Below are 13,431 nucleotides of genomic sequence, written 5' to 3'. Positions count from 1 at the left end.
TTTATATATATAAATTCTTTATAATATATGTACAAATATACATATATATATATATATATATATTACAAAAGAAAGAACGAAAATGTTGCATATTATTAGTTAGCTTTATTAGTTATAAATTTTGTAATCATTTTTTATAATGGATGAAAATTATATACATTACATGAAAATTCCAGTAAAAATACACATTTTTTAATATTAAAATATTATTAAACATTAAACATATTTTTAATATTAAAACTATTGTTAATTTAATATGTAATTAAAATATTAAAATAAAATTGTTATTTTATATTTGTTGATAATATTTATTGAATATCTATTATCTTCTAATATTATAATTTTATTAAAAAATAAATTTTTAATTTGGTTTTATTTTATTTCAATAATTAATAAATTAAATAATTAAATTAAAATAATTACTTATATATAAATAAATTTTATAAATCAAATTGATATATTATATAATATAGATCAATATATGTATATTTTAAAATATTCAAATATTTATCTGATCACATAATGAAAAATTATAATTTTTTATGCATAAATTACAAAATTATGAAACGAGAAATACAAAAAAGTTATATAAATTTTATTTAAATATGTAAGTTTTGTTAATTTTTTTTTAAATTTAATTTCATCCTTATTTACATTTATTATAGATTACAAATAGAAGTTCTTAAATTTCTTTATATAAATCAATTTGATTAAATTTTTAAAAAATTTCAAATTCGAATAAATCTTATTTAAATAAAATCGATTTAAAACAAGAGGGCATTACTGAAATATTTCTATAGTAACGCCATCGTTTGAGCATAATAGTAAACTTTGTCGTTTGTACTGTGCTATACATTTGATTTGGTCTGGCTGCTTGCAATAAGTGATCAACTTCTACTTATATCTGTAATAATTGCTATAACATAAAGTATTGTGAATATACTGACGGTGAGTTTATTGAACGTATAGTTAATAATAAAACTAAAATATGCTTAACTATTTTTTCATATACCTTGTCTCTTTAACGCGTTCAGATATAAAAGATGGGCGACACATGTAGATCGAATTATGATGTAACCAGCTTATAGTAATCATTTATTGTAATATAAAAAATCAAAACTTATATATAATTTTACAAATAAAATTTACAAATTTTTACAGCATATTAAGATGGCTACGATTGCACGTAATCTTCGCCCTTATTTAAAATACATTCGTAATCAAAGAAGAACTTATGCTGATAAACCTATTAGCGATGAAATGAAATTTACTTTTGCTGGAGCTAATCAGGTAATAAATATATTGTTTGTACATATTATTGAATATTATAAATTCATAATTAACTATTATAGGTGTTTTATGATCAATCTGTAATTAAACAAGTAGATGTACCATCATTTTCTGGATCTTTTGGTATTTTACCCAAACATGTTCCTACTTTAGCTGTATTAAAACCTGGTGTAGTCACAGTATATGAAGAAGATGGATCAGTCAAAAAAATTTTTGTTTCTTCGGGTACAGTTACTATAAATGAAAACAATAGTGTACAGGTATGTATTTAGTACAATTCTATTATAACAATAACAATGTATAACAATAACAACAATAACAATGTAAATTATTGTTGTTAAAACAAATTATTAAATAATTTCTTATTTTTTATTAAAATATTGTAAGAAAAAATATTCAATAGATTTTAGCAGAAGAAGCTCATCCTGTAGAAAATCTTGATAGTTCAGCAATTAGAGAACTTCTTAGTAAAGCTCAACAAGAACTTTCATCTGCAACAACTGAACAAGATAAAGCTGCAGCAACAATTGCAATTGAAGTTTCAGAAGCTTTAGTGCAAGCTGTACAATAAACATTAATCAAACATTGAGTATGTGTTAAAATATTATTCTTATGTAATTATTAAATTTTTTAGGATATATATCGTGTCATATGTAAAAAATATAGTAATATTAAAACAATTACTAAGTTATATATATATACATGTATGTATATATGTAACTAACCTCATCACACAAAATAATATGTAATGAAAAAAAATAACAATATATAATTTTTAATATAATTTATTAATTATTAACAAAATTTTTTCAATTAAAGCAATTTTTTTATATAAAATATAATTAGATATATTTTTATGTTAACAAATATCTTTAACAACTTTGAAAGTGAAAATTTGAAAACTGTTAATTTAATTTTTAAATAATTCAAAATTCATATCTGTCTAATATAAAATAATATACTTTGGTTTTAAATATTATAATATATTTACAAATATTTTTCACACTTTTTAAAATTCAAAACAATTACTAAACAATAAATATTTTATTTTTTTAACTATTAATATTTTTAGTACATCATATACGTGCACAATCACAAATAATTAATAAATTTTTTCTAATTTTCATATAAATTCATAAACATTGTTGAATTACAATGTAATATAAATTCAAATATCTTACAACTATTATTATGTATAAGAATGTTATATACATAGTATTTGTACATTAAAAATGTCATACTCATATATTTAATACATGAATATCAAATTTGGCATTAGTTATCTTAAAATAGTATCTTGCTAATATGATACAATAATACAATCGTTTTTTTTTTTTCTATAAATAATTCAACAGTGATGTACATTTAAAAATTTTATAAGTAAAAAATCTACAAATATATAATATTCACACACATGAAAATATATAACATTTAAAAATCATATCTATATAACAAAGTCTTGAAATATAGTACAGGTATGTACAGTCCTATACTCTCAATTGTCCTAGACAAAATTTTAAAAACTTGACATTTATAAGAAAATGTGCATTTTAAAGCTAAGCAAACCATTTTATACATTATGATAAATAACAAATTCTTATTCAATATTTATATAAAAATTTGTTTCTTTTAACATGACTAGTTACACAATAACAAAGTATTTGTTTCATTGGTTTTTTGTTAATTGACACTTCATTAATGGAGGTAACAATTCTTCTCTACAACATGTTACACTGTTAGTACTTTTACAACAATTACGACTAAATACTTTTTGCAATTGTTGTAATGTTTTTAAACAAATCACAACACAACAAGACCCACAACCACCGGGCTCATTGTCACAAGAACATTCTCTTTGTAAACAAGACACGAAATCGTCTACTATTTTTGATGACACATGCTTTTTATTATTTTCAGGAATTGTATTATTTGAGCAATTTTGACAATTTTGCTGATGATCACATTTACAATCAATGCATTTGCATATATCTGCTTCAGCTGTAATTTCTTGCAGAATGTTTCTATTCTTTTTTACTTTTATACTATCTTCATTTTGTTTTTCATTATTGCTTTCTTGATAACGTCTAATTTCGATACATGTATTAATATTTTCTACATCTACTAAATTTATATTATCTACTTGTTGTAATGGCTGCAATTGATTTTCAATCTGTAATGGATATGGTTCTGGTTCAACTAAATCAACTAGCGAGTGAACAGCTGTTGGAAATGCATTTAATTCTGACCAAGACTGTCTTCTCAATGCAGATGGAGTTGCCATTGCCATAACATCTATCCAAGGAGAAGGTATTTCTTCTTCAGATGCTATAGCTAATTCAATAGCTTCCGATTGCGTAGTTGTAATAATGTTAGAATTCAATACATGTTCAACTTCATTAAGAGATCCAGTTTGTAAACTGTCATTAATAAATGGTAAATTTTCTATCTCACTATCAAAAAGTTGAATCTCATTAGAGGAACTAACTATATTTGATACATGACTAGTAACAGAATTTGTATCATACAAAGTGGCGTTATTATTTTCAACAATCGTGTTTACATTTGTTCCATTATCGTAAGCTTCTTTGACAATAGTATTATTGTTGTTATATTGTTGTACATTATTTGTGAAATCAGATTCTTCTGAAATATGAGCAATAGTGTTCTGTAAACCATTTTGTATAATTTTTTGTTCTAAATTTATTGAATTAGACTTATTTTTATTATTTTTGCTATCTTGAACTTCTGTCGAAGAATTAGAAATATATTGTTGATTTTGATCTCGTAAATTCGAATCATTTACTTCATTAAATATTTTAAATTTATCATAACTTTCATTATTATTAAAATTATCAATTGTGTGTTTGGTAAAATTATTTAAAATAATATTTTCTGATGTAAGAAGAGTGACATCTGCAGGTTTATTTAAATTTTCAGTATTTTTATTAGTAATGTTGTAATCAAGTTCTTTATTTATTCTGTTTTGACTTAAAATATCCATTATTTCATTTGTAGAAGTTGATTCATCATTTGGATTTTCTATAGATAAATAAGTAATACTTTCCTTAGTTTGTGTATTGCTAGAAGATAATGGTATAATGGCATAACATGGCACATTTGTATTTCTTGACGTTATTTTATCAACGTCGATTTCTGTTTTCAATATCTCACTATTTCTTTGGTTTCTGTAATCATCTTGGTTGCCTTTATGTTTCTGTAAAATATATTACATATAAAATAATACAAACATTTAAAAAATATAATAAATCCAAAATTTTTTATATACCATTTCATCATTATTACTTGTTCTCTTATGAGTTTTCAAATGACTCTTTAAACTATGAGGTGTAGTAAAAGATCGTTTGCAATTTCCAATAGTACATACATAAGGTCGTTCTCCGGTATGAGTTCTCTTATGTGTTTTCAAATGATGCGACGCTGTAAAGGCTTTACCACATCCTTTTTCTCGACATCTAAAAAAGCAATATTTTTTTATATCTATTATATATATTATACATATGTATTATACATAATTCATAAGTCATTGCATAATTTTGATTTGATAACATAAAAAGGAATGTAAAAATTAGATAATATATTTTAAAATATATTTAAAGTATTAGTTTCAATGTTAATATTATACATCAAGAATTCAATAGTGGTTATTTATTTTTTATTGTTAAATTTATGTATATACATATATTCTTTATACTTATGTATATTTTCTATTTGTTTAAAATATACATATATTATTATTACATATGTTTTAAAAATAAGGAAAATAAAATACCAAAGCATAATTAAGCATAAAGCTGTGAATAAAAATCAATTAAAAAAAATATCAAAAAAACATACTTGTAAGGTCTTTCTTGAGTATGAGTACGAATATGTTTCTTGAGATCACTTAAAGTAGTGAAGAATTTAACACATCCAGTCTCTTCACAATTAAAGGTGTTACCACTGTGTAGTCTTTGGTGAGCTCTCAGTCTGTAAAGAGTATTGAATGCTTTTTCACAGCCTTTGTGATTGCATTCAAATGGTTTCACTTTTGTATGTACTCTAATATGAATCTTAAGGCTGTACGATGTAAGAAATGCCTTGCCACAACTTGGTTCTGCACATTTAAATCGATACTCGCCTGAAAGTTTTGAGAATTCCCTCCACATAAAAAGTTTGCTGGACTACCTATTGCTTGCAGTATCTGAAAGCCATGCAGGTCGAAGCGTTCCCTTTATACCAGCATTGATAATTTTATAACAAATAAAAGTGTACATAAAAAATTTATAAGGCATCAGCAGATTTTATATGTTCTTATGTATTAATAACAAGAAATATAACACCAATTAATAATTTTTCTTAAGCTTACCTTATTTTCCTTAGCAAGCACAAAGAGAGAAAAAGAAATTAATATGATACATTACATTATAATGTAACATGCAAAGCAAATAATATCTTTACTTCATCATACAAATAAAATATAATAATTTTTAAAATTTATAAGACATTAATATTAATATTTTTTAAATTGTTATAAATAATTATAAGAACAAAATTGTTAGTATGCTATTAATTTTTAATTATAATTAAAGCACTTTATATATTAGTAACATAAAAGCATTCAATATTTTTTATTAATATAAAATTAATAAAATTAACATTCTATGATAGATAGAATTTATGAAAAATTTGCTCTTTTTAAATTAAGATATATATAAAATCTTTTTTTACCTTTATGTGTTTTCATGTGAGTACGTAGATTTCCAACTGTACTATAAGTTCTATTACAACCTTCATATTCACAAATATATCGACCAATATGTTTTTGATTTATATCCAAAACAGTACTTTCAATTATATTATTTGCATATGCAGATTTGTTTGAAATATCATCTTGATCAGAATGAATTCGCATATAAATTTCATGAGGACTAATTGAATGATGTATTGACCTATAATAATATATGATATATGTATATGTATCATATAAATAATAATATATAATATATATGAATATATATTATGTATATTATTATATTTATTGTAAAACATCAAGATAAACAAAATTATGGAAATATTTTATTATATTATATTAATATAATTATTAAATATAAAAACATAATAAAAAAATATCCTGAATTAAAATTAAAAAAAAAAGATCACATATATCAAATGTAGAATTAAATTTAAATTAAATGATATATTTGATTAAAAAATGTAAATAAGATATTAACATTTAATAATCGTATATATGTGAAAAATTTAATATTGAAAATTAAAAGTCTAACTTCAAAATGTTATATCCTTATAAGGATGTCACATAATTTTTTGTTATTACAAATAAACAGGTTATGAATAATTTATATTTTATTTATTGATTTTTCATTTTTCATATATATTTAAATCATAAGAAATTTATATCATGTCTAATAAAAGAAAATAAAAAATTTATGTGATCTTACTCCGTGGAATTATCATTAGATAGTTTTTCGTCGATAGGAGCATCGTCATCAGAATATTTTTCATAATCAAATACAGTATTTTGTTCATACACTTTTCCAAAATTGGTTATGTCTAAACTATCATCTAAACAATCTTGAAGATCATGCGTCACAAGGATATCAAAATTTTCTTCAATATCATCGGCATTCCCGATTTCTTGAAATTTTTCACCTTTCCACGTCGCCATACTTTTTTAAGCTGTACAAACAAATCATGAAATAAGATTAAAATAGATGCGTCACTAGAAATGCTATACTAATTTTTCGATGTTATTTAATCGGTATATCACAGACAAGATATAGAATAGATCTAACATTCAATATATTTTTTTGTTTTCATGCCTCTCTCAGGACTCTCTTATCATTTTAGTATCATTTTCAACATTACCGATTCAGCTGAGAAGAAGATTACAACGTTAATAATGGTTGGAATTAAAACTAAATGTCGATATTATAAATAAAAAATAGATCATTAATTGGATATTTTAAAGATGATTTAAAAATTAAAAAAATAAATTCGATAAATAGATATTTAATTTTGAATAATTAACTTAATTTTGAATAAAATGTTTTAAAATTCATTTTTGTTTTTTTTGTTGATTTGTTATTAGTATAGCAGAATATACAAGGAGATATTCGAAGTTACAGATAAGGAAAGCAATATTGTGCGAAAAGGATAAAAAATTTAAAAATATCACATGGAAAATTAATTAATAAAAACATTATTTATGTTTTCTAATCAAAATTTTTACATTTTTAAATTTAAATTTTTTTAACTTATATTTTCAAACTAAAGCTTTAAGTAAATTTCTCATATTAATTTTAATATAAGATTTTTTTTAATTAATTGTTTATTAATGATTAAATCATCATCAATGATATATTTTTTTATTCATTTTTCATTATTATAGAATTTATTTCTAAATATGATAAAATTTATTATATGCATTTAAAATGTTAATTCTTTCTTTATCTTTTTTACGCATAAATTTTATTTTGTAATTTTGTGATTCAAATGAAAAAAAAACTTAATAAATTAAATATTTTTGTATTATAGAACTTTGCGGCATACACCATAATAATCATTAATAAGTAACTAATGGAAAAGAATTTTATATTATAAAATTTTTATAAAAAACTTGCCTGAAGTTTTAGCTTCAAAATATAAATTCAAAAGCTATTCAAAAATTCTGAAATTTTGAATAGAAAATAGAGCAATTGATAAATTTTTTATATATCTCGGCAGGATATGCTCTCTATTTTTTTCGCACAATATTGCTTTTCTTATATGTAATTTTGAATACTTCCTTGCACATTCTAGTATGTTAATGGTATGGCTTCAAATATCCAAATATAATATGATATTAATTTCAAAAACTTTTTCATTATCTCATGTTTCGGCAAATTCCTATTTTTTTTCTACTTGCTCTATAAAATTAATGTACACAAAAGAAGGCTTCCATATCTAATTAATTTGATTATTTTCTGTATCTCATCTATGATTATAATAAATTATTTTTTCTTTTATTTTTTCCTATTATCGATTTATTCTGAAGAAATGATTTTATTTTTTATATATTTTATTTTTTATTAAATATATATAATATAATAACTTTCACTTAATTTCAATTCCAATATTATTAATAATAATCTTATTTCAATAAATTAATAATATTGAAATTGAAATTAAAAATATTTGTAGAATTGTAAAGTTTTCAAGTCGTATTATAAAGAAATAAATAGATTGAATATTATATTAGTGATTTATATTAAAATTTTCAAATATTGAAAAAAAATTTTTTAAGAAAAAAAATTTTGTAATAATAAAACAATAAAAGATAATAAAAAGTATTTTATGTATTTGAAACAATCTATACAATAAAGTATGTAATAATAATATTAAAGAAATTGCGTCATAAAAGATATGAATGAAAATTATAGTGCATTTGAAACAATCTATACAATAAGGTGTGTAGTAATACTAGAAAAATTCCGTCGTTAAATTTTATGCGACAATATTTTCGTTATTTTGTGAATTAAATATTTTTAATATCAGCTGATCAATATGTCAGAAACACCACGGATTCTTTCGATACAAAGTCATGTAGTGTCTGGTTACGTTGGTAATAAAAGTGCAATATTTCCTTTGCAGGTGAACAATATGTTCATTGTAAAATTCATCATTTGTTATCATCTTATTAGTTATAAATTCTATCAAATTTTGATTGATAGATAATTTTGGTTAGTTTAGATAGATAGTTTTAATTATGTATTATATTATTATTTAATAATTTTACATATTAAAAGTAATATAATATAAATTAAATTATGCTGCTTTGTTAATACAATACAATAATACAATAAATATGATTATCATTTTTAAAAGATTTCAATGCAAAAATTTAAAATTTTTTAGAAGATTATTTTAGGAATAGATTAGATTATTTTAGAAAAATAAAATAGCTTCCATTATCATGTCATTTATAATATAATTTTTTCTATAATTAACAATATTAAAATAATAATTTCTTTCTTTAGTTGTTGGGCTTTGAGGCAGATGCAATTAATTCTGTTCAACTTTCCAATCATACCGGATACAATATTTTTCGAGGTCAAGTATTGAATGATAAAGATTTAGGTAAGATAAAGAAAGTATTCTAAACACTATAAATAAAATAAAAAATAATTATCAATGTAAATTATTGATAATTATATTTTTAGAAGATTTAATAGATGGATTAGCAAAAAATAATTTAATTAATTATACACATTTACTTACTGGATATGTTGGTTCTGCATCATTCTTAAGAAAAATAGCAGAAGTTGTTCGTATGTTAAAACATAAAAATCCTAATCTTATATATGGTAAATAACTTTATTGAGAGTATATATAATTAAAATTTACATTAAAAATATAATTTTATATTAATCTTTATATTTATATACAAGTGTGTGATCCTGTTATGGGTGATAATGGAAAATTATATGTTCCTGAAACATTGGAAGAAATTTATAGAAAAGAAATAATATCATTAGCAGATATTGTAGTACCAAATCAATTTGAATTAGAGTAAGTTTAATATTTATATGTCAATATTTATATATTTTACATTATATATATATAAATATATATATATATAAATTAAATTTATAATATCATATTATTTTAATTATTTTAGATTATTAAGTAATATAAAGATCAATACAATGTCTGATTTAGAAAATGCTATAAAAAAAGTACATAAAATGGGTCCTCAAACAGTAGCAGTTTCATCAACAGAACTTGATAATAAATTAACAACAATAATTAGCACAAACAAAGGTAATGAAATAATTGACATTAAAATCAATAAAGATCTAGAAAATATATAAAATTCATTTTAATTTCAGATAATAAATTAATAAAAATTGATATTCCAAAAATACCAAGTACATTCACAGGTTCTGGAGATCTTTTTGCTGCTCTATTTTTAGCTCATACATATTTACAAGATGATATGAAAATTGCTATTGAAAAAACTGTAAATAGTTTATATAACATCTTACTCAAAACTTATGAATATTCTCAAGGTATTTATTCATACTACTTATCTCTCTCTATATATAGATAAAGATATATATTTATGTATAGAAGTTAATAATAATTTTTGAAATTTTTATTATTAGCATGTCAAGATAAAGAATATGAGCCTGCAAGAAGAATTGAATTACGTTTAATACAAAACAAGAATTGCATTGAAAATCCAGAAATTAATTTTTTTGCTGAACCACTTACATTATAAAAAAATTAATAATAATATATGTGCATATTGCTGAAAATCAATAATATTTAATTTAATAATTAATATGTACATTATAATACATTAATATGTTATATTAAGCTATGCATTAGTTAAAAATATGAAATAATTAATTGATTTTGTTTATTATAAATTACATTATATACATATAATAATATATACAATAATTGATAAATAATTTTATCAATTATAAAAATGTTTTACTGTCTTCCAGTACAAAAAAGTTAATACATATATTTTTATAAATAATAAAATTATATATATTATCAAATAAAAAGATTTTAGATTTTTACTAATATTTTTAAAAAATTAATAAATACCATATATATAATACTATATAATATATTTACAATGAATCTTAATAATTCGTAAATTATTTCAAATTAGTCACAATAATTTTTTAATGTTAAACGAGGTACTATGTTCATAGATTGAAGTTCTTGAAAAAGTAATTTGCAAGCATAAGGCATAGAAATTGTAGAAACACAAGAGCTAGAACGGCAACTATGGCACCAACCACTATATGCCATCAAACCACATTTGTTGCATACATCGATATCAAATGCATCACTAGATATCATAAGTCTTTCTATTAACATCATACTAGCACCATATCCAATTAAGCAATCTCGTTCCATTTCACCTAATCTTAAACCACCTTCCTTGGCTCGACCTCCCGTTGGTTGACGCGTTAATACAGCTCTCGGTCCTCGAGCACGAGCATGCATTTTATCTTGTACCATATGTTTCAATTTTTGATAATATACCTATATTTTGAATTATAATAATATTATAATAATATTTAATATTTAATGTTAGATTTTTAAGATTAAAAATTATTAACTTACTGGTCCAGAATAGATATATGCTTGTAAAGGTTCTCCTGTAATACCAGAATAAAAGAAATCCTTGCCCAAGTAATTAAAACCATGTTTTACTAATTCTGTACAAACATCTTCAACTTTTGAACCTCCAAATGCTAAATAAAAATAGATATTATAAATTTTAAGAATTATTAAAACAATAATTTATTATAGATATACCTGTGCCATAATGAAATTCTCCTTTTATAACACCTGCTTTTCCAGCAAGCAGTTCAATCAATTTTCCAACTGTCATACGTGAAGGAAATCCATGTGGATTCATAATCATATCAGGACATATACCATAATCATTAAATGGCATATCCTCTTGTTCTACAATTAATCCTAATAATAAAAATATAAATTATAAATTCTGCAAAATTAAATGATAAAATATATGAAAATACATACCAACTACACCTTTCTGACCATGTCGACTACTAAATTTATCACCTATTTCAGGTCTCCGAGTTTGTCTTAATAATAATTTAATCAAAAATGCATCTTCTGCATTACTAGAAATCATAACTTTTTCAATATAAGCAGGAACTGGACCTTTAAAAACAACTGGAACATCTTTATATTCCGTTTGTGTTTGAACATTACCAGAATTTACTGGACCAATGTTTGCAGCTGGTGATGATTTATTTACCATTACCTATAAAAGAAAATTAAATACGATTTAATTATTTTATTATTTATTTACATAATTGGTCCTAGATTGTTTATCCTAGTATTTAAAAGTGAACCTTTCGATTTTCCACCATTTCTCCAGGAGCAGCAATTCCATCACTATCGATTATTTCATGTTTCCAAACAGATTTCTTTGTATTAGCATCAATCAATGGGCCCATTATTCGATCATAAGTTTGATTCGCATATCTTTTTAACGTACATTTTGCATTTCTATATACCAAACATCTTCCAAATCCCCTATCAATTGAAGCTTTGTTTAAAATAAGAGCATCTTCAATATCGTAACCACTATAAGACATAACGGCTATTGTTGCATTTTGTCCAGCAGGTAATTTATCAAAATTTATTAGTTCTATTGTTCGGGATTTCACCATAGGTGTTTGAGGATAAACTAAATTATACATTAATGTGTCGATACGATTACGTTGATTATAACCAATTGTTCCCATTGCTTGTTTTCCCATAGCACATTGATAAGTATTTCTTGGACTTTGATTATGATGTGGATATGGTACTAAACCAGCACAAACTCCAAGTAATGTAAATGGTTCAATTTCTAAATGCGTTGTTTTTTCATTAATATGTGATTCATTAAATGCAATAGAACTATCATTTTCTTCGTTAACATCCAAATATTCGATTAAACCTAATAATAATATAAAAATATTATTAAACACATATGATAAGATTTCATAATTTTATTTTTAACCATATACTAACCATCTTGTAAAAAATCTTCAAAACTTCGTATTCCTTGTTCAAGTAATTTTACATGCTCTTCTTGTACAAGAGGATCACCATTCTGTACAATAATATATGGTCTACATAATCGTCCTCCATCAGAACTAATTTGAATACATCTATAAATAAAAAATTATTATAAAATAAAAATTATTTAAAAAAACTTTAATATCATGTATAATTACTATAATATATAATACTAATATAATTTAATAATTTTTGGATAATAGGATTATTACCTATGTTGATGCTGAGTATATATAGAAACAAAACCATTTATTAAGCCTTTCCTTCGTAGTAATCTAAAAACATTTACTAATCTCTGATAATTTTTTACTATACCTAAAATATTACCATTTAAAAAAACCATGTAAACGTGTTTATTATTAATTTCTTCACCGCCAAGTATATTAACATTTTCTACTCCTAAATTAAAAGCCAATCTAATAATTGGTTCTTCATCAATTTCTGTAGTAATATGTGTCATAAGGGCTAAGTTTTTAACTAAACCACATCCCTACAAAAATTTTATGTAAGCAGTAT

The 13,431-nt window shown here is 22.5% G+C and overlaps 4 protein-coding genes across 10 annotated transcripts in view; 2 read left to right on the top strand and 2 right to left on the bottom strand.

The window, feature by feature from the left end:
* The first annotated feature begins 792 nt into the window (after positions 1-792).
* Positions 793-2,071, top strand: LOC102672088 (ATP synthase subunit delta, mitochondrial). 3 transcript variants are annotated; one of them, XM_006624951.2, is made up of 4 exons: positions 793-879; positions 1,162-1,290; positions 1,353-1,550; positions 1,694-2,071. In XM_006624951.2, the coding sequence occupies exons 2-4, from the start codon at positions 1,171-1,173 to the stop codon at positions 1,859-1,861; spliced, it is 486 nt and encodes a 161-aa protein (XP_006625014.1). In that variant the 5' UTR covers positions 793-879; positions 1,162-1,170; the 3' UTR covers positions 1,862-2,071. The 3 variants fall into 3 exon arrangements, with proteins under 3 accessions (XP_006625014.1, XP_006625013.1, XP_031370651.1); XM_006624950.2 differs by having other exon boundaries at positions 794-948; XM_031514791.1 differs by lacking the exon at positions 793-879 and adding an exon at positions 1,029-1,073.
* A 251-nt stretch (positions 2,072-2,322) lies between these two features.
* LOC102672427 (RE1-silencing transcription factor A-like) lies at positions 2,323-7,220 on the bottom strand. Of its 5 annotated transcripts, XM_006624952.2 has the most exons (6): positions 7,104-7,220; positions 6,750-6,987; positions 6,019-6,239; positions 5,146-5,428; positions 4,577-4,763; positions 2,323-4,504 (listed from the first exon to the last, which is right to left on the bottom strand). In XM_006624952.2, the coding sequence occupies exons 2-6, from the start codon at positions 6,974-6,976 to the stop codon at positions 2,957-2,959; spliced, it is 2,466 nt and encodes an 821-aa protein (XP_006625015.1). In that variant the 5' UTR covers positions 6,977-6,987; positions 7,104-7,220; the 3' UTR covers positions 2,323-2,956. The 5 variants fall into 5 exon arrangements, with proteins under 5 accessions (XP_006625015.1, XP_031370649.1, XP_031370650.1 ...); XM_031514789.1 differs by lacking the exon at positions 7,104-7,220 and having other exon boundaries at positions 6,750-7,088; XM_031514790.1 differs by lacking the exon at positions 7,104-7,220 and having other exon boundaries at positions 5,146-5,491; positions 6,750-6,990.
* Positions 7,221-8,674: 1,454 nt separating this feature from the next.
* On the top strand, positions 8,675-10,611 carry LOC102672733 (pyridoxal kinase). The gene is made up of 7 exons (XM_006624955.2): positions 8,675-8,940; positions 9,327-9,426; positions 9,510-9,653; positions 9,738-9,858; positions 9,968-10,110; positions 10,179-10,358; positions 10,455-10,611. Exons 1-7 carry the CDS (start codon positions 8,854-8,856, stop codon positions 10,568-10,570), a joined length of 891 nt encoding a protein of 296 aa, XP_006625018.1. The 5' UTR covers positions 8,675-8,853; the 3' UTR covers positions 10,571-10,611.
* An 83-nt stretch (positions 10,612-10,694) lies between these two features.
* The window catches only part of LOC102672867 (DNA-directed RNA polymerase III subunit RPC2), a 5,057-nt gene continuing 2,320 nt past the window's right edge, over positions 10,695-13,431 (bottom strand). Inside the window, exons 10-16 of the mRNA XM_006624956.2 lie at positions 13,128-13,405; positions 12,868-13,007; positions 12,201-12,793; positions 11,863-12,109; positions 11,632-11,796; positions 11,437-11,567; positions 10,695-11,355 (exon numbers count right to left, since the gene is read on the bottom strand). Coding sequence (XP_006625019.1) covers positions 10,972-11,355; positions 11,437-11,567; positions 11,632-11,796; positions 11,863-12,109; positions 12,201-12,793; positions 12,868-13,007; positions 13,128-13,405 — 1,938 coding nt within the window. The 3' untranslated portion in view covers positions 10,695-10,971. The remainder of the gene's footprint in view (positions 11,356-11,436; positions 11,568-11,631; positions 11,797-11,862; positions 12,110-12,200; positions 12,794-12,867; positions 13,008-13,127; positions 13,406-13,431) is intronic.

This window comes from Apis dorsata, unplaced genomic scaffold (genome assembly GCF_000469605.1).
Source record: "Apis dorsata unplaced genomic scaffold, Apis dorsata 1.3 scaffold_1186, whole genome shotgun sequence".
In the NCBI taxonomy this organism is placed as follows: domain Eukaryota; kingdom Metazoa; phylum Arthropoda; class Insecta; order Hymenoptera; family Apidae; genus Apis; species Apis dorsata.
The sequence above is the reverse complement of the archived record's forward strand: the minus strand, read 5'-3'. Positions and strand labels throughout refer to the sequence as shown.

Coding starts and splice junctions, on each gene's coding strand:
- LOC102672733 (XM_006624955.2), top strand. CDS start 8,854: ATGTCAGAAACACCACGGATTCTTTCGATACAAAGTCATGTAGTGTCT. Junction 9,427..9,509: donor ATTGAATGATAAAGATTTAG/GTAAGATAAAGA, acceptor TTATATTTTTAG/AAGATTTAATAGATGGATTA. Junction 10,359..10,454: donor AACTTATGAATATTCTCAAG/GTATTTATTCAT, acceptor TTTTATTATTAG/CATGTCAAGATAAAGAATAT.
- LOC102672088 (XM_031514791.1), top strand. CDS start 1,044: ATGGGCGACACATGTAGATCGAATTATGAT. Junction 1,074..1,161: donor CATGTAGATCGAATTATGAT/GTAACCAGCTTA, acceptor AAATTTTTACAG/CATATTAAGATGGCTACGAT. Junction 1,551..1,693: donor ATGAAAACAATAGTGTACAG/GTATGTATTTAG, acceptor AATATTCAATAG/ATTTTAGCAGAAGAAGCTCA.
- LOC102672427 (XM_006624952.2), bottom strand. CDS start 6,976: ATGGCGACGTGGAAAGGTGAAAAATTTCAAGAAATCGGGAATGCCGAT. Junction 4,764..5,145: donor ACTCAAGAAAGACCTTACAA/GTATGTTTTTTT, acceptor TTGCTTTTTTAG/ATGTCGAGAAAAAGGATGTG. Junction 4,505..4,576: donor CAAGTAATAATGATGAAATG/GTATATAAAAAA, acceptor TATATTTTACAG/AAACATAAAGGCAACCAAGA.